Genomic DNA, 19,629 nt, shown 5'->3' on the forward strand with positions numbered 1-19,629 from the left:
TTGAAATCGAATGAAAACCCCACCCACTTGGGAAAGAAGGGCGCACAAAACGAGCGGACCCACTGTGAAACTGGGCGGAGCGGAGAAAGGAGAGCACAAACAAGCCAGCTTCCTTCGACGACAATCTAAACGCCATTTTAGAACAGTCGTTGAGAGGACTGACACGAATAAAAACTGATAGCGACCGTTCGTCTACTTCAATCTAGCTGTTGCTTTGCGTTTTACATTTTGTTTTTATTCCATATAGTGATACTCAACCGACATGTCGCGGGACAGATTTGCTAGAAATCGTGGGGGATTTCAACGAAGGGTCGGCGGACCTGGTCCTGGGCCGATGCGAGGTGGAATGGGTAACCTGAATTTCAGAAATCAAAACCAACACCCATTTCAAAACCGGGGGCCACAACCTGGGGTTAATTTTGGCAAACCACCTAACCAGGTGCCGCAGATCACCCCCCAGAAGCCTCCGATCATTGCCCAGCCTGGCGTTCTACCGAATCGGCCACCCCCCACTCCAGGCCCCGCTCTAACCATGAAAGGCCCGGCGCAGCAGCAGCAGCAGCAGCCGCCGCAGCAGGCAGCGGCGGCGGCGGCTGCGGCAGCTGCAGCGGCAGCGGCACAGCCAAAGATTCAGTCTCCTCCGCCGAAGCCTATACCGCCGAAGCCTATCATCTCATCTCCACCGAGCCAAATCAACAAGAACCAACAAAGTCAAAATCAACAAAGACCTAATGTCGGTAATGGTCAGAAGTCTGTTCCAGCAATGGTCAAGCCGGAACCCCCGAAGCAGAAGGCGATCATCCCCTCAAAAGCGAAAAGTGACCGCGACGAGTGCCAGCAGCCCAAGGTGAGTGGCAAGTAGTTGCTACTTTGGCCAGCCCTGGTCGAGTGGCCATTTGCAGGCCGCAATGAGCTGCGGTCGGAATGTGAATTATTAGCTCCCAATAATTTCGGCAGCTGCTAGACCGTTGTGAATGAGGACAAAACAAGGCCAACTTTCAGAAATCGAAAATATGAATTTTATTTGAAAATATACCGTGACCAACGGGCAGAAGTAGCTAGCATAGACAGGCTACATCACCCTCGTTCCAGCTAGACGTTTGCTCACACAGAACAATGCAGCTAGCGAGCTAAGCCAGCTCGGACCATCCGCCATTTTATGTAGCTAACCTCATTATTGGAGCTCGCATACCAAGGCTTTATGCCTGTGATGTCACGCATCTAACTTTACCATAGGTGTTGGTGGCTGACGATATATCTCCACCGCACTTGTTAAATCTCACAGGCCACGGTTTACTTAAATATATCGTGTTAGTTAAATCAGTTTTTGCCTTTCGCGTCATCAGTTGGGGGGGGGGGGGGGGGGGGGTCTAGAACAGAAGATGGCTACACTGACCGTAGCTATCCTTGGATTCGGCTAAATGAATTTGAACCGTTAGGGTTGGGTACAATGTTTTCGTGTTGGGTCAATTAAATAATCATAGCTCGACTGTGTAGTCTGTCTGCAATAGCAGCCAATGTGAATTGTATTTAGAATGTATTAATTGAATCGGAACTAAAACTTGCATGTTGTGTCTGTAGCAGGAGTTAAGGGCAACGTTGTCGTTGCTGAGGAAACCCGGTGAGAAGACCTACACCCAACGTTGCCGCCTTTTCATTGGAAACCTGCCCAGCGATATCTCCGATGATGAATTCAAGAAACTGTTCTCCAAATATGGAGAGCCCAGTGAGATCTTTATCAACAAAAACAAAGGCTTCGGCTTCATACGGCTGGTAAGAAGACCTTATCACACATAAGCTACTATAAACTCTGTCCTTGGGTGGGCTTGTAGTGTGGTGTTAACACATACTCAATATCTGTATCTACCCATTGCAGGAATCTCGTGCATTGGCAGAGATCGCCAAAGCTGAACTGGATGATGTTCCCATGAAGGGGAGACAGCTTCGAGTGCGCTTTGCCACACACTCTGCTGCTTTGTCTGTCAAAAACCTGTCACCGTTCGTATCCAATGAGCTTCTTGACGAGGCCTTTTCCCAGTTTGGAGTAGTAGAGCGAGCAGTGGTCATCGTAGATGACCGTGGGCGCTCCACTGGCAAGGGCATTGTGGAGTTTGCCTCCAAACCTGCTGCACGAAAGGCCCTGGATCGCTGCAATGATGGAGTCTTCTTGCTCACAATGTAAGGGGTTTACATTTATTTGAGACACTAGAACATGGGGGGACATTTTCTATTTATCCATGCTCTTCAGCCTGTACTGTTTTTAATCAATACTTTTGGTCTTAGGTCACCTCGTCCAATTGTTGTGGAGCCTCTTGAACAGTATGATGACGAGGACGGTCTACCAGAGAAACTGGCGCAGAAGAATCCCAATTATCAGAAGTAAGATGTATAACTGTGTTGCTTATGACTTTGTGTACTCTGATTATTTAGCATTCAGTTAGTCCCCCCACTTCCTGTGTGATTGCTATACATGCATATTGCATGGGGGTGGGAAATGGGAATAGGGGGGGAGTAACTAGTGCCCCATAGCCAGTTGCAGTATGGCCACCCTATGGGCTTTGTTATGTAAATTACTCAGCTCAAATCACTTAGCAGATGGTGTAAAATGTGGAGGGGGGGTTGGTCTCACAGATGCTGCAGTTGCTCAGAAAGCATTTAAAATCACCCTGGGCTGAATTTGATTGAATTTATTTTTGGTGTCCACCATTTGTATTGAATATTCTGATGAATATCAGGAAATATATTTGCAAATATAAAGTGTAACTGGAATACCATGCACATCTAGATGGAAACAAACCCTCCCATGCCTGATTACCTCAACACACTATAATTTCTTTGCATTATGGCTTGGATACTAAACTCACTTCTCAGAAAATACCCCCACTTGTGCTATTACAGGGGTGTTGGAATTTCACCTTTGTGAAATAAGATCTCTTGCAGTTCCAAAAGCGTTTAGTCATGTAACAAGTTTATTGTCCAAACAAAATAGTATTGTACGGTACACTGAGTAAACCGGGTAATGAAAGGCAGCTCACAACTACTAGTTTGATGGACACACATTTTAACCCATTTGTGCCGACTGCCGCGCGACATCTACCGCCGGTTGCTGCGTTGCGCACATTTGAATTTACCGCCATTTTTGATTTGTCGTAATTTTCATGAGTGCAGCATATAATGCACTGTCATTGGTTCAAATACACATGAGGTGGGTCTTGTTGATTTTTTAAAACCACGTGAGCACCCGAATGTCGTGTCGTGTCGCGGAAAATCAATCAGACATACAAGTGCGTTCGGCGAACCACACGACATTTGGGTCAACAAGACCCACCTCATGTGTATTTGAACCAATGACCCATTATATGCTGCACTCATGAAAATTACGACAAATCAAAAATGCTGCGCTGCGCAGCAACTGGCGGCAAATTCAAATGTGCGTAACGCAGCAACCGGCGGTAGATGCAATGCTGTGTAGCGCAGCATCCGGCACAAATGGGTTAAACAAGAGACCCCAAAGGTGTGAAGACCTGAAAGTGGGAGTGGTTAATAATAGCCTTCCTGTCCACCATTCAAGTGGGAGATGGCACTTTCAGAGGTGTCTGAGGCAGGGCATAAAAAACGTTTTGGTCTACCAGCTAAGGTGTCTGGTGGATGAGAAAATTCACCAGCCACACAGATTTTTTTTTACCAGCCACATTTTTTTAAAACCAATATTAAGGCAAAGATCACAAAAACATTATCATGACTGACACATTGAAAATGACTCCCTGCATAGAACAAACCTCCTGTAGGCTGTAAGTTCTGTGTCTATCCCTTTCAAAATACCGCTAAATATTTTCCCCTGCATGTTTTCTCTCTCACGCATGTAAGTTGCTGCCTCGTGTAGTTACATTTTACTGTTATGCTTTATTTTAGGTTCTAACCAGAGATGTTGTTGTAACTAAAAAAGCTCATAGATTTTGGGGTTTGTTTGAAAGTCAGGAGAGGCACAAATGGGCTGTAGTTCCAGTCAGTTGGAGGAGGCAGGCAGAGTGTTGTCACAAATGTTGAGTGTTACCATAATTGCTGATCGCACTAGTTTCACTTTTAAATTGAAGCATAATATTAGCAAACCTTTGTTGCCTACCCGCCAAAGTGGCTGGTAAGATTTACAGATTTATCCACCAATGCCAAGATCTACCTGCATGTGGTGGGTGTTAATTTTTTTTGCCCTGCTCTGTGGCCCCTTATTTATTGTTCCCATATGGTGACTAGACAGACCTGTTTGATTAGCATCATCATTGATCACATTTCCTTACAGGGGAATGTGTTCGAGACATCTGTCTCGGCATTCCAAACTAATCTGATTGTGCCTCCAGGGAGCGAGAGGAGCCCCCGCGGTTTGCCCGTCCGGGCACGTTCGAGTTTGAATACTCCCAGCGCTGGAAGTCCCTGGATGAGATGGAGAAGCAGCAGAGGCAGCAAGTGGAGAAGAACATCCGCGAGGCCCGCGAGAAGCTGGAGGGGGAGATGGACGACGCCTTCCATGAGCACCAGGCCAACATGCTGCGCCAAGGCAAGTGTAGACGAGCACAGAGCAGCAGTCTGGTCACGTGATCGGTGAGACGCCGCAGGGTATTCATACTGTGTGTTCTTTCACTTCCTGTTCAGATCTCCTGCGGCGTCAGGAGGAGCTGCGCCGCATGGAGGAGATGCACAGTCAGGAGATGCAGAAGAGAAAGGAGATGCAGCTCAGGTGACCTAAAACTATTTGTTACATGGGGCCATCCATCTATTGGGGCCATCCATCTATTGTTTTTTCCCATAGGAGAGTAGTAAATGTTTGATTGTCGTGCAGGGAGTTTGATTTGAACGTTTTGTGCATAACAGGCAGGAGGAGGAGCGTCGGAGGCGCGAAGAGGAAATGCTTCGCCAGAGGGAGATCGAGGAGCAGATGCGTCGCAAGCGTGAGGAGGCCTACAGAATGGGCAACTTCATGGACAACGTGAGTACAGCTAAGTTATACAGCGGGTTGGTGAAAACAAGCATTGTGATTGGCCAGAGAGGTAAATCACCTATAATGATTATCTTATGTCACTGAAACGGTAGTCTGTGCCCATCCCTCTCTGCAGTTATTGACGTTTGCAATGAGGTAGGTTGGTCTCACCTGCTACTCTTATGTTACAGAGAGAGAGGGAAATGAGGATGAATGCTGGAGGAGCCATGGGGGGTATGGCTGGTGAGTAATTCAGTTTATTATACCCTTTTTTTTTTTTGTCTTCTCACACCTCGTGACTTATTTTAAGATGGCATCTTAGTTCTCTCAAATGTTTTTATTATTATTTTCTGTACACTGGACAAATCATCTTTTGAATGGGATTTCACAGAACAAACACTATTACAATAGCATACCACATACCATATATTTGGTTTTCTGGTAACTTCAGAGAAGCAAAACTAAATTTTAAACAATGCATACAGTTTTCTGTTGATAAGAACAGTAAAGTACCTTAAACAATAGCCCCATAGGGGCTGTCCTGACACTTTTTTCTGTTTTAATGTGTGACATGTAGTCCTGTTGTCCCTGCTAGACATGCCATTTGGCTCACCCAACCAGAAGTTCCCCATGGGAGGAATGGGCTTTGAGGGGCACCAGGGCATGGGGGGACCCGCGGCTGGCGGCATGGGAGGAGGAGCCATGATGCCCAACGAAATGGTAACGTATCCCACATGGGGAACAACAGTAATAGTTTGGTGGTGGCTCTTTCTGCTGGTTGGTCAAGTCATGTTAAGAGTGAAGTGGATGGCTTGTGACCTGTGTCTTTGGAAGCATACGGCACAAACGTGTTCTCCCAGCGTCTTTTGAGGCGTCAGCGAAGTAGAGTTGAATTATCTGCTCGGATTTTTTTTATTTTTTTTCCCCCCAGCAACAGCATGCCCCCTTGGTTCCTGCAGTCAAAGCCTAAGTTTCAGCTGAGAAGAATCAACCTGTACTAAACCCAGAGAATTGCTTTTCTACACTTAGCTCCTATGTGTAATGGACCTCTATTGCAAGCCCTGTCTTGTGTGAGCTAGACAGGCACGTTTTCTTGGCGAGAGCAAGGATGTGATTCAGCAGCAGCAGTATGTTTCCTTGCAATTATGTGGGAAAACATGGTTCATTCAGTAGTGAGACCATGTTCCCATACTGTGTCATTAAACCTCATGCCATCACACGGAAGGGTACATGCATATCTCAGAGGATTCTGGGTATATTTTAGGGGTGCCAGTGTGAATGTTCTGAGAGCTTCCTGCATTGTTTTTTTTTGTGGCATGGATTAGCTACCTAGGTTGTAACGTTGCCTAGCCACCATTTCAAGCAATTCATATGATGGGTTTTTAGTGCAGGTTGAATTTTTGAAGCCAACATGTTTTTACCTAACGTTGGGCCAATACCGAATGTCTTTGGTGCAAACTGAAGAGCACCATTTGAGGAGCCGAGGGAGGCGTGCTTTGCACTGCAACAGTTTCTTGGATACATGTAGACCTAGTATTTGTACACTGGGGCTGCAAGCAGCCTAACTAGGCCTCACCCTGAAAGCAATGAAAATACCTCTGGAATGTTAGCTCTGTCACTCATGTTGTAGCTATGTGGTAGGGAATCAGTTGACCAGTTAATATATCTGGTAGCTCACTTATAAATGAACTGGTGTGGATGTTTCAATCCATTAATTAATTTTTTTGCCTTTATGGTGTACAAGGCCATCGGGCCATATTGGTTAATTTTCTGAAATACACAAGTCGTGTTGAAAGAGCTGCTTTGACTTTAGGCTGGCAAATAATATAACAAGTGGCCAGTTTTGGCATCAACACAGGATCCGCCTGCTGTCTTTTTAGTTATGGTTCTACTTAACTTTGTATTAATGGTCTTCAAGGGCAAACAATGTATTGGGAACGTGCATTTATATTGAGTAGATCCTCACTCTGCTTAAAGTGAATGTCTCCTGTTACTGGTAAATGTCAACAGAATATACCCTGAGGCCTATGGTACAGGTTTATCCGTTTAAACTTTAATTTGATTACTAAGCATTTATTCGTTTTAGTATTCAAACTGGTTTACGTGGCAACTGTAGCCTTGCTCAGTCGTTGTCGTTACTGGGCGGAGCTTTCATCCAAGGACAATTTTTGGAGAAACAGTTATGTGGAAGTACTGACCTGTCTTCAATGTTCAAACAACTATATACTCTGGGGTTATACATGAGCTAGCTTCTTTTTAACATACACACACACACACACACACATTATATATATTCACTTTCAGTAGTTTTACAGTTTGAGCTTTTGGTAACCTCGTATGACTTACATTTATATATATATTTTTTTTTTTAAAAGTCCTTTTTCTACCCTATTGCTACTATCCACGGCCCAGTTTTACATTTCAAGCCCCTTCAGTAAATATAGTTATTTTTTGCAGTACTGAGTTTTTAGTTATTTTGGGGGGGGGGGCAGGGAGACCAAATTTTCTCTTACAAGGGACCCCTGCATATACACACTTTACAATCATAAATCGTACAAAATTACAAGATTATAAAAATCAGTCTCAGGGTTACAATCAGTGTTACAACATTATAAAACACAATCGCATGACATGGCTTTCCTAATTTGTTAATCTTTGCTAAATGCCTGCATGAGTACTGACCTCTGAATAATAAATGGTAGATTGTTTGTTTGGTCAGAGAAATTACTCTGCAGAAAATGTTTGCAAAATATTCATGAAAACACACACCTTCACTTGAATTAGTCCATGGCATGTAGGTTTACCGTACTTGACATTTTGAAATGTGAAATGCATTTGCTCCCGCAATTGCTCAGTTTGCAACAGTCAGAAAAGCAGTTAAGTGTAACGACTCTGCTTGACTTAACCTAATTTGTTAATTCTGAACTAGCCTGTTCCCAGGCCAGCTCAGAGCCCCTATTTGACCGTAAAATGACTGGCTCTTGTGTGTAAATGCTGTCGAGGCAACACAAGCCATTGAAGGGTACCAGATGGAAACATAAATAATAATTTAAAAAGCTTTTTAAATATAATACGCTTAGTGTTGAGGTGGTGAAATGGGTGCCCTGAAAATTCAATTCAATAGCTGGCCTATCCATAGGGTTTGGCGGAGGTACAGGCCAGTGAGCCATTGACAACATTATCCCCGTGATTCCAGTATTGAGTGATGTAGGTCAGCCTTTGCTCTGCACTGCAAACTGCAGTAGGATATGACTAACGAAAACATAACCCTTTCTTCCTTCTCCGTATGTTACCCGTGGCACCTGTGGATCTTCATTTTGGAACTATTTCAACGAACGTTTCCTTCGGACATGTCTCCTGCTGGTTGTTTTGTAAATCGACTCTCAAACCAAACCAACTCTCTCCGCCCCCTTACCCCTCCTTGTATATGGACTTGAACTGCGTGCCATTGCACTGCCCTCTTCCCCTCCCTCCTCAACTTCCTCCTTGGTTTGGCCGATAATCCTTACAGCGCAATGAGCGCTTCCCTCAGGGAGGTCCTAGGGGAATGGGTCCTGGTAATCCAGGGTTTGGCAGGGTCCGTGAGGAGTTTGAAGGGCCCGCCAAGAAGCCCCGTTTTTAAAAAGCTCTTCAGTGTCACGCTCCTAGCAGTGCTACTGTGTAGATTCTCTGAACATCCTGAGTCATCATTGTTGTATTTAAGTTGAAAGTGTTCTTGCATTTTAGCCTGGAGACTCATTCATTTTATGGCAAGTTAGATTTTTTTGTTTTGTATTTGGAGTAGTGTGAACATAATTGGTCACCCTTGGTGATCTCAGCGCTATCTCACCTTGTATAATTTTCTTTCCAGTTGTATCATGCTCTGTGACTCGTGTCGTACGTGGTGATAATTGTAACGTTTTCTCACCTTTCTATGGCTATATTTTGTGCCATTTAAGATTTGAAGTAAAAACCTGTAACTTTGCAATAAAGACTTCAATTGGTTCTCTCCAAATCCTCTTAAGTTTATTTTTTAGCAGAAATTGGAGTTTCTCTCTGAAATAAGTTCTGAAAGAGTCAGTGACTACGTTTACATGCAGCCTAATATTCTGTTAAAAGTCAAAATAAACTGAATGGAAGGGCTGGGTTATACCTTTTGATAATAAATCGTTTGATAGAATATTCTCCTTTAACATTTGGCATGTTAATGCCTTTTCGACTTACTAGCCCAATCAGAATAACCACGTTTCTATTGCACATGCGTCGCAGTTTCCAAAGGCAAACCAAAAAAATGGCCAAATACATCATTGGGATAGGCGCATACAGTCTTATTTGGCACACTTTACATAACTGTGCACAATTTCGTGAAGCACAAGCATGTCATATTAAAGTTCTCCTTCCATTCCTCACTGGTAAATTCCAAGAGCGCAATTCTTACTGAAATAGTGGACTGATGGATTGTCGTCTGTCTAAAATTCTGAACACAAGTGGTGCAAATAATGCGGAAAAACATGTCGCCCGTTTGTGTCGTATGGCACAAAAAAATGGCCACTGTGCAAGTCAAAAGCTACTTTATTCAGATTATATTTTACGACAACAAAAAAGGCCACTTGAATTTGCGGTCAAACAGTTCTTTCTGAATTAATTTATTCTGAATGTCCAAATATTGTGCATGAAAACGTAGTCAATGATTGGAGCCAGAGGATCATAAACTAGTGACAGATACATTTTATATGGTTACAATATGATCTGGCATGAGATGGATTTATCATGTTGGACGTCGTTCCCATGTGAATTGTGGGAATATGCATACTAAGACAGCAGTGATCAAGCAAGTATGTTGTAATAATGTAGAGCAGTGATGGTTGTTGGGCCTCATTTTGACAACCGAAAGTCAGCAGCACTGGTGTGAAACTCAATACTTATGCTGGTATTTGATTCAAATGTTCATCCTTTTTGCAGGTTGATGTGCAGCTCAAGTTAAAATTGAGTTGTGCAATGTGCATTCAAAGCTTATGAAATCAAGCCTATGCTTCATTTCAATTCATTTTGACAACTGTGCTGCTGTTTTTGTTGGCAAAAAGGCATGCAGGCATGCCTAGTGAGTAACATCTTGGAACCCGAACTATTTAAATTTATGAAGTTAACATGGAGTTGAAATTAGTCATTTTGGTTAAATGTTCTTAGTAGTTTATACCATGAGTCTTCATTGATAAGTTGCATCTAAAAGCAGAATATTTGGTAAGAATGTTGCTATTTTGTGATGCAGTATCAACACCCAAAAAATGTAATTGCCATTGAGATTCACTGACTAAGAACTCAGGTTTTACCCTCCGATGACAGATGTCAGCCAGGACTCTTTTGGCTTGGGCAACATTGCAGTTGTGGCAGAAAAAATAACCGGTGTTTTCAGAAGCAGTCTAATTTTAAGTAATTAAGATGACCTTTTTTGTTCTTTATTTTTGCTTGGTTTCCTCCCCAAGCATTTTACAATTTCGAAGAAAATGTACAGTGTCGCCTCCAATGTGAACTGTAGAGGTATTTTTTTCATTAGGTACCACTTAAAGGAGCGGCACATGAAATCTGGCTCCCCCGTGGCCACGCATGAAAATTGCAATTACAATGAGCGTTGTTTACACTAGCCATTGGTACTAGCTAGCTTCACAAAATCTGCTATCCAGACCATTGAGAGAAGATCACGACATGTCAAGTGAATAGGTAATAATAAGTATTTGCTGCGTATCGTATTGATTTACCTACTTTGTATAATGAGCTACGATTTGACAAGTGGCCGTACCGGCAGGAGAAATCAATATGCTAATACCATAGCCAATGGAAACGTTGGTGGGAAGCCATCATTCCACAATCCCTGCAGATTTTTTTCAAGGCTATTATATGCTGTAGTATAGTGAACATGTAATGTGCAGGTCATTTTAATGCCCGTTTGCTCATGAAAAAGCAGGGGTCTCTAGGAGTAACCATTTGCAAACAAGTGGCACTTTGTCACCAATTGAAGCACTTTGCTTCACATGAAAGAAAATATTATAAACGGAAGTAGCTATTCAACTGCTGTATATGTTGGGAACTCCTAGTGTAGTCATTTGTCTACATTTTTCTTGTAAGCAGTCCTCAATCACAGCTCTGCAGACATCTCTTTGTTAGAGAGTGGACCGATGGGTACATTTCTGCCACCAACTGGAAGTACAGAGGATGATTTTTATTTATTTTATCAATGTTAGTGGTGAATCACTGAATGGATGACTGATAGTGGAGAAAATGTAAACCAAGAAAACCATGGTGAAACCTGAGCCCCTATTATCTCTCTGAAGAGGATGATCATCCGGTTACGTTTCCACTCCAATACATTTAGAATCAACATCAGTCAACTTAATTATGTGATATGGATTCAATTGGCTCTTAAATCTGTTGTATCATCTCAACATGCAGCATCAACATGGAGGCTAGTTGTGCTGCATGTGTTTTTATGACTGAATACTTGTCTAAAGTTGGTTATCAAAACAAGTATATTTAAAAAAAAAAAAAAAAAAAAAAAAAAAAAAAAATGGATATCTGATCGGCTACCATGAGAAATTACTGTAAACATGAGAACTTTAAAATGTTATTTCTGTATGTTTGTTTTCTGTATATTTCTTCTTTAACAGGTTTGGCCATCTTAAAGATTGCAGGGTGTAAGGAAAGATTTCCAACCCACGAAAACCTTGAACCTTAGCACTGGACACAGTTTATTCCTCTGTAGCTTTAGCCCACAGAATGTTACACAGACCAACCTGGCGAAGACCATCATGCATCTGTGATGACTGGGCAGTTAATTAAGTCACTATTGAATAATGTAAGAGGGCGCCAGTTGGTAAAATATTTGTTAGTGAATAGAACAGAATTGTGAATCGCAACCCAACAGGATCGAAAAGCTGGACTTTGTGTTTTCACCTGTGTATCAGGTTTGTTTCAATGGCTTAACCCTGTCTGCCAGAATGGCTCTCAGACAAATGATTAAGGTCCTGAGAGAATCTTGACTCACCCTTTCTCTGGTAGTTCCGGCCCCAGGAAATCTTTCCTAGCCACCTGTAAAAACAATGGTCAGGTTTTGAGGTATTGATCATCTCGTGATCATCTAAGTACTGTATATGAGGCTACTAGCATGTGGCTCAACCAGGAAGAAAATGTCTGCTGACACTTAATTAAATTAAGGAATTAGGTATTAAGATGGCACAGAATTATAGATTACTCTTATAGAGCTGTAAATATTTACTTATAAACAAGTGTTAAATTAGGCCTTTGCTGACGAGCATCAAATAATAAATATTAACAGGCAGTTAAAATGAGCATAATACTTACCATTCAGATACAAAGTGTTGAATTTGGTAATTGTCAGTCGCTTTACACAGTCTTCTTTCGGATAACAAACTTCCTTCTGCATCAACAGAATTAGTGACAACTGACAGAATAGCCCCACCGTCAATTACATGCTCATTGCCTTCGCTTTAGGTGTTTTCAAATGTCAGTTTGAGTGACCTTTTGCTAAACATTTTACATCAAATAATTTATTTCCATCTGAGTTGAAGGTCGCTACTGGATATTGTTGCACCTTTCGCTTAAAGGGATGTTTTTTTTGGCTAACTGAGCGTTTAAGCATTGAAATGCACGTTAAATGTCGCCTAAGTCAAGATTTCCTCAGGACCTTACAAATGTTGAGTGCTGTGTACCTCAGGGTTTATTAAGCTCCTTTGTGTTGGTATCTTAGCGACAATTACCAAGTCAACTAGCCTGACAAAGGAACATACTATGCAGAGGCAGCTATATGGAATGCAGTACTGTATTTGCAGTATACTGCAATAGAATGATCACATGCCTTTAAATCAAAACCACAATGTTGTACACTGTGGCAAATGAGTCTAAAACCACCTGAGGTAGCTTAATTTGAGCCACTCTCTAACGATATTCTATTTTGCAGATTGAATGATTTATCTAGATTCATGGACAGATGGTTTAAATTACATTTGTACCTATCTGTATTTCTAAACTTGATGGAAATGGTTAAACAGCGCAGCTTTAAATGCTCTATTTTCCCTGAACAAGTTCCTCTTAATTGGAATCTGTCAGGGGGAAGTTAAGCACTTGATTTAATGTATAGAATAGTGTTGTCCTGGCTTTGGGTCATGGATGTGGATCATGCAAGTGCTATGGAACGGTTGTAAAACTGCTAGAAATCTATGGCAGAACTTCCCTGTGTTGCCCCTCACCCTTCAGCAGACACAAGGGACTTGTGTACCTTTTTTAGGAGTGAAAAGCTTGTCTGTCTGTCACGTGTCTTGAGTGCATGGGGGTGCAGTAGCTGTGCAATAAAGGCCGACAGCCAGCCTGCCCCGTTCTACAGTAGAGGCTCCGGCAGTTGGTTACGTTGAGGATGAGTAGTACAGCAGAAGTCAGTGGACAGTTGAGCCTGGACTTGTGTGCAGCGAGAGGTATGCTTACAGATCAGCTGAGAAGGTAAGTGTTCTTGTTTATGACTTAAAATGAAATTCCTCCTTAACTGCTCTACTTACCTCATGTGACGTGACAGGGGTTCTGGCATCACACTTCTGACCAATGGAATCACAGTGCAGACTCTATCCTCCCTCTGTATGTGGACTCGTGGCAACGTGTGTCTTTGCTTGTGCAGTGTGTGGTACTTTGTCCTCCATTTCTGACTCCAGCTGGTCTCTGTATGAAACAAACTGTATGTGGACGGCTGTGTCACTGGCTCATGAATGAGTAGTACAACTCAGGCAGACATTGGTTCAGTTGGATACAACTCATTTTGCAAGTACTTATTTTTCAAGCTGTAATGACCTCTGACATCAAAGTGCAAATGCTTCACAAACTTTTGGGGTTGGATTTTGATAGCAGTTGTAAGTTGAACAATGTGATACTATTTGGGGTTGTTGGGGGCGGTCATTGTTCCATGTGTACCTCATATTTGGTTGACAGTTACTTTATCAGGAACCAAAGTTTTTTTGTGCTGACATTCAATCTTACATGGGAACAGATTTGTATTTGTGAGCATTTTTGTGGGACTCATTGAGCAATTTAGTCAAGACTTCAACTTTAGCATAATAAAATAATATTTCATTCTGTTTTCTGGAGATCATAATTTTTACTAGCTCAATAAGCTGAAGAATGGTGACTGACTTGGACATGAGAACTGGACATTTAACTAGGACTGTAATTCCAGACTGCAATTTTGGCATGTGATTGCCTACTTACTTGTGTTCAATATAGGCTTTCTTGTGGCAAAACTCAAAGGAAACAAAAGCACAATCTCAAACAGATTCTGTATTCACAACAATATACTTGTATTTGTCCTGTTTCAGGCTTGGCTCATCTGATTGTTGTCAGGTACTAGGCCTATTACTATATTATATAATTTTTTTTCCAGGGCCATATTTCTCATCAGTAACCTACATCAGATGTTCCTGGTAGTGTTGATCACATCTTTACGTTTTAAAAAGTTTATTTGATTCTGTAGGTTATAAAGGAAGGTCTTAAAACTGTTAGTAATATACTTGAGAACTGTGAAATGTTGGGTTGGTTTAAACCGTCATCTATTTTAGATAATTCTGTGAGGAAGTGATGTAATGAATAAAGAGGGTCATAGATTTCTCAGCAGATGAAAAAGTTGACTCTGTAAAGACTAGCCAATGTGCTATTACTTGACAACAGTGACTATGGCTAGAAAGTAGCAAGTTAACTTGAGTTGTGTGGATTGTTGTTTTGTTGGCCTAATGAACACTGGTATCACTGCGTGGCCAATTCTTAGTACGACATCTTGGTGTACTTTCTCAAATGTTTGCACTTCTAATCACAGACGTTGGCCTAGTAGTTTAGCCGGGTACAGGTACAACAGCAGAGACAAGATGCGACTGTTTTAGGATGCATTTGTATTGGAACTACCTAGTTTTAGAACACCTCCAATATTCAATTTGGCAAGTCTTTGCTTTGTCAACAGAACTGTTATTACAGCTTAAGACAATTAGCTTATAACTCTAACTTTCTAGCTAGTTGAATCACTTAACTAATGCTAGCAAAGGTTTGTGGTTGTATAATTTTCTACAATTGTGTCAGGGGCCAATTGCATTAACGTACACTTAGACTTTGACTTAAGTCAAACAGTTAGTCAGACTTAGGATAGGCGTCTAATTTCACCTGTTGCATAAACGTGACTTACACGTTAACCTAAGTCCTACTTACCTAGGGAAAGTAAGACACTGAAACGAACAAAAACATGTGAATTTGTGTTAGCAAATGAACATTTTGTAATTATGCAACTACAATAAAATAGTGAAGTACGGTAGCTGGCAAATCTTTTTGTAAAAGTGTAAAGATGTGATGTATTAGGTTAACTAGCTATTGTTTTCCAGACTAAATGAGCCTCCCATCTAGATTTGGAAAGGCAAATTTGCTAGCTGTTTCGGTGAATCTGTCCTAGCTAGCTAGTCAGCTAACTAGTTGCCAATAAACTAAGCATATTTGCATGGATACATTTAATTTTGTTTGTCCTTTACATAACTAAAATTCAATCTAAAGCAAATATTAATAGTTATTTTTTTAATGACGAATCAGCTGTTGGCATGGCAACATGGGTCTTAGATCAAATTTAGCCTTGGTTAGGCAGTCTAACTTTTTGGACATAAGGTAAGTTAGTCTTAATGTTGATTCAAGTGGCCAACTGAAATTATACTAGACTTACAGCTAAAATAAGACCAATCTAGGCCTATAGACCAGTCTTAACTAAGTTTATGCAACTGAGTTGCTGCATAGCACAATATTCCAAAACTGGGCAGATTCGTTGCCTCTTGTCCCGGCTGTTGTATCTTGGTAGATCAAGTTGGTCAGGGGAGGTTGGGGTCAGTAGAGGGAGATTGATGCAGGTCCTCAAACCTCTATGCATAAAAACACTTGTTGCTTGATTGTGGTAACTACCATGAGAAGGCACTGTTTTTATTTTGTTTTTTTAAACATCTGTGGCACTGTCCAAAATGGCAGCCTGTATTTTTTTATTTTGTTTTTTTCCTCGTATCGCCAGACCTCCTGTCTTATCTATGACGTCCTCAAGCCAGTGACCAGCCAGCCATTTGTGATGGGTGCTGCCCAGGTCATGAAGACTGTGGCAACCTCCTGGGTGTAGCTTGTATGTGAAGTGTCTCCTGCAGTAGTCTTGTGTTAACTTGGTGGTGCACAGCTGCCTTGTCTGACTAAGCGTCTGTGTAGAGGCCTACAGTGATCTAAATCAGCCTTATGGCTGTGGAATGTGTCTGTCTGCACTGTGATCCATTTCCCCTCTGAAGCCCCTTCTCGAGTCGCAATGCTGCGTCTCGGTGTCCCTCTCAGAGTGTGATGCCAGAACAACCCTACGGCCCCACGGCCGCGGCTGGAGGGGCAATGCCCTCCCAACTCTCTGCAAGACCGACGCCTCAAATGCCCATCATGATGTATAAGGTGAACATGTCCTTGTAGGTGCAACTCCTGACATTTAGGGGTTTGCAATAACAGTACTCTACATTATCAGTCAAGCTTACCTTGCTTTATAACCGTTTTCTTTCAACAAGTATTATGTGCATGGTTGATGTCATGGCTGTTATGTCCTGTCCTCTTGGCAAAAGTGAAGAACATAGTCGAAATGCACCCATAATGTTGGGTTGTTTTCAAATTAATAGTTTTGATGTCGTCGATCTGTGTGTAACCCCAAGCCATTGCACATCTTTGTGCTATTACAGCACACCACCTCACCTGATTCAACTAGTCATCACAAATCCCACATTCCTTGATTAGTTTAATCAGATGTGCTGGAATAGAACAAAAATGTGAAATGGCAGGGATTATGTGAGGAACCAATAGGGTTTAAAACTAAAGATTATTCAGCCCCCAGTTTTTTTCAGTGTTGTATTTCCCACTTACCTAATAGTGCATGCCTGCACCGTGATGCTTTCATAGCCGGTCAAAGTATGTTTAAAATATAATAAAAATATTCAAAATAACTAAACAAATAAATAATTATAAAAACAAAATCTGAGCAGTTTGAGTTGTCCTCTAAAGTTACATGTAGTTACTCGAGTAGTTGTACTCCCATATCCACTGTCATTTGTGTAGGTGTGTCTTGGGATCCTTTTGTCCAGTTCCTAGGTTCCAGCTCATTGTTGTTCTCTTGCTACAGGAACCTGGTGGGGTCGAGGGAGGCTGAAGAGCTTCTTCCAGCAGCAAATGGTACGCAACCTGCAGCAGACTCACTGCTAGGAGTGGTCCCTCTCAGGAATTGGTTATTTTGGTATTTCTTCATCTTTATTTAAGTTAAATATTGGGTGGTGTGCCATCTGAATCTGGACCATCTTCGTTCACCCAATCTCTGTTTAGTCTCTGACATGTCCTGCCAATGGAAGTAGTCAGTGATGTACAATGACATGAATTGATGCCATGTTTATTCCTTGCAGCTTAACTGAAGACTCACGTCTGTACAAACCTGAACTAGGGCCCCCTGGTCTATCCTGAGCAAGGATGTGGATGTACTGGTAAGTGACTGTACAACCACAATCTGTCTTTAGCCTGGAACACTTAACCCTAACCTTTGTAAATAGTCGGGTCGCTGGGTGTGTAATCCAATAGATTGTAATATTGTGGATCGTTTGGTTGATCTTTCTTCATTCTCACCCATAACAGATCCAGAAGGACGAGTGATCCTGATGCAGCGCCGGACCCAACCAGCAGAGGAGCCAGTGGTCCAATCCATGGAGTGGTTTTGGGGTGGAAGGGGGGGGGGTTCTTAATCTCCACAGTAACATAATAAAAGTCTTAACTTTGAGTTTTGTCCAGTTTTTGTTTTCCAGAATAGTAAATTGCCTTCATATTGTTCTGTCTTTAGAAGTTGGTTAACTAAGATTAAGTTTGCATGGAATTCCATCTCCATACCAATGTCACATTGCAAGTATATATGCCATTTAGCTGACGCTTTTATCCAAAGCGACTTAAATTGCAGTGAGTGCATACATTTCAGTATATATGGTCCCAGTGGGAATCAAACCCACAACCTAAGCATTGTTAGTGCCATGCTCTACCAACTGAGCCACAGAGGACCACAAGTATGATGGTTAACCATTTAACACGTCTTAATATGTTGCTGTTAAAGTTACTATATGGATCTTGTGACTGATGGGGATGCTCATGAGTTAGGTGAGCCTTCTAAATAGACAGAAATTATGTCAAGAAATGTGCTGATTGAAAAGACAGGGGCAAAGCTCCCTGTGCTCAAGCCAAAGTTTTAGTTTTATATTTAAGAGTTGGTGGCAAAAGTTTTTTTTTACATTTCACATATTTTGACAGACTGCATAGATCAGTTGCCCCTTTACTGTCATCTCACTGAACCACTGCAATCTTCCTGTCTTTAATTAACAACCATGTCTGGTCACCTGCATCTCAGAAGCCTCTGGAAAGTTGTCCAGGTACGTTCGAGGTGCAATGTTTCCCTTTGCCAGGTCATCCTGTATCCTGTGGTCTGGAGACAGTCCAGGCCGCAAGCTGAGCCAGAGGATACGCTAGGGAACCAAAACCTGGGGTGGTTTTGTTTTGTCTGACCTGCATTGCACCCTGGCATGCCTCTGCAGGGTTTTGGTTACAGTTGGTTCAGACACAGTCTTAACATTGCTCCTATGCCCTTTGTTCTAGAAATGATTAATAAATTACAATCAGTATTGATAAGATGGTCTTGCAAAGACGGTAGTAGTGGCTTTGATATTGTGGGTAAAATCTACGGTCTCATGAAAAGCAACCGAAGAGCAGGAATTTTGTATGTAATGTAATTTTACCATACTTAATTTATCAATATTAATTAAACTATACAAGTACTGTTTTCATTCTACCACCATGCATTTAGAGCTGGCTACTTTTTTTTGTACGATTAAAAAACATTTTAGTTAGTTGCATATTTTGCTGTGATGAATCACTAATTAATTGCAAATTTGGTTTGGTTTTAGACCAAATTATTATTTTATGCAAAATAATGTACATCAGATGTTTTTATTAGCACCTTCTCAGCCAATAACAATTCAGCCATGGGTGATAAAACTATGTACCTCTGTAACTGGCTAAATAAAGTTAAATTAAATAAATACAAAATGTTCTCACTTGTATCTCCTCCATATCCATGTTATTCAACAATACAAGCTACTGTATACAATTGGCGTGGGATGTATGGATCTTCTCAGCTGACTCGGCAACAACACAAATTCAAAAGGAATAACAAGTCCCCCATGTTTCTGATGTTTCTGAATTACTGTACTATAGGAACTTGACTCCACTGTCAAATCTCTTCAGCCGATGACAAGAACTAGGCCGTCATCAAAATGTAAGGAGTGGGACATAGAAGACAAGTTAACCACACTGGGCACAGACAGCCCTGCTGAAAAAAAAGTTTCTACAAGCTAAGCTGGTAGAACAATCTTCTGCTTTTTCTTCAAAGCATGACTTTTAACCATTACAAATTAAACAAATGTCCATGGTCTAGATCTACAACAAATAATTGCGTTAACAGTGTTAAAAAAAAGGAAGGTGTGTTTGGATTGTCATGAGGACAAATTGTAGCAAAAAGCTACTGTGAGTTAAAACAACAATGACATTGAGGCAGCATTTGG

The 19,629-nt window shown here is 41.6% G+C and overlaps 1 protein-coding gene across 4 annotated transcripts; it reads left to right on the forward strand.

Moving 5' to 3' along the window:
• Window positions 1-122: 122 nt before the first annotated feature.
• On the forward strand, window positions 123-19,078 carry sfpq (splicing factor proline/glutamine-rich). Of its 4 annotated transcripts, XM_083680118.1 has the most exons (13): window positions 123-847; window positions 1,582-1,773; window positions 1,877-2,178; window positions 2,284-2,379; window positions 4,356-4,552; window positions 4,648-4,732; window positions 4,867-4,981; window positions 5,164-5,215; window positions 5,568-5,692; window positions 8,484-16,447; window positions 17,163-17,212; window positions 17,437-17,514; window positions 17,663-19,078. In XM_083680118.1, the coding sequence occupies exons 1-10, from the start codon at window positions 263-265 to the stop codon at window positions 8,592-8,594; spliced, it is 1,860 nt and encodes a 619-aa protein (XP_083536244.1). In that variant the 5' UTR covers window positions 123-262; the 3' UTR covers window positions 8,595-16,447; window positions 17,163-17,212; window positions 17,437-17,514; window positions 17,663-19,078. The 4 variants fall into 4 exon arrangements, with proteins under 4 accessions (XP_083536244.1, XP_083536243.1, XP_083536246.1 ...); XM_083680117.1 differs by having other exon boundaries at window positions 8,484-17,212; XM_083680120.1 differs by lacking the exon at window positions 8,484-16,447.
• The last annotated feature ends 551 nt before the right edge of the window (window positions 19,079-19,629 follow it).

This window comes from Argentina silus (genome assembly GCF_951799395.1).
Source record: "Argentina silus genome assembly, chromosome: 11".
Lineage (NCBI taxonomy): Eukaryota > Metazoa > Chordata > Actinopteri > Argentiniformes > Argentinidae > Argentina > Argentina silus.

Bases quoted from the DNA above. Each gene is read 5' to 3' on its own strand.
- sfpq (XM_083680117.1), top strand. From the start codon at position 263: ATGTCGCGGGACAGATTTGCTAGAAATCGTGGGGGATTTCAACGAAGG. The intron at 4,553-4,647 runs GCAAGTGTAGAC...CTTCCTGTTCAG, and splicing joins GGCCAACATGCTGCGCCAAG to ATCTCCTGCGGCGTCAGGAG. The intron at 5,693-8,483 runs GTAACGTATCCC...TAATCCTTACAG, and splicing joins CCATGATGCCCAACGAAATG to CGCAATGAGCGCTTCCCTCA.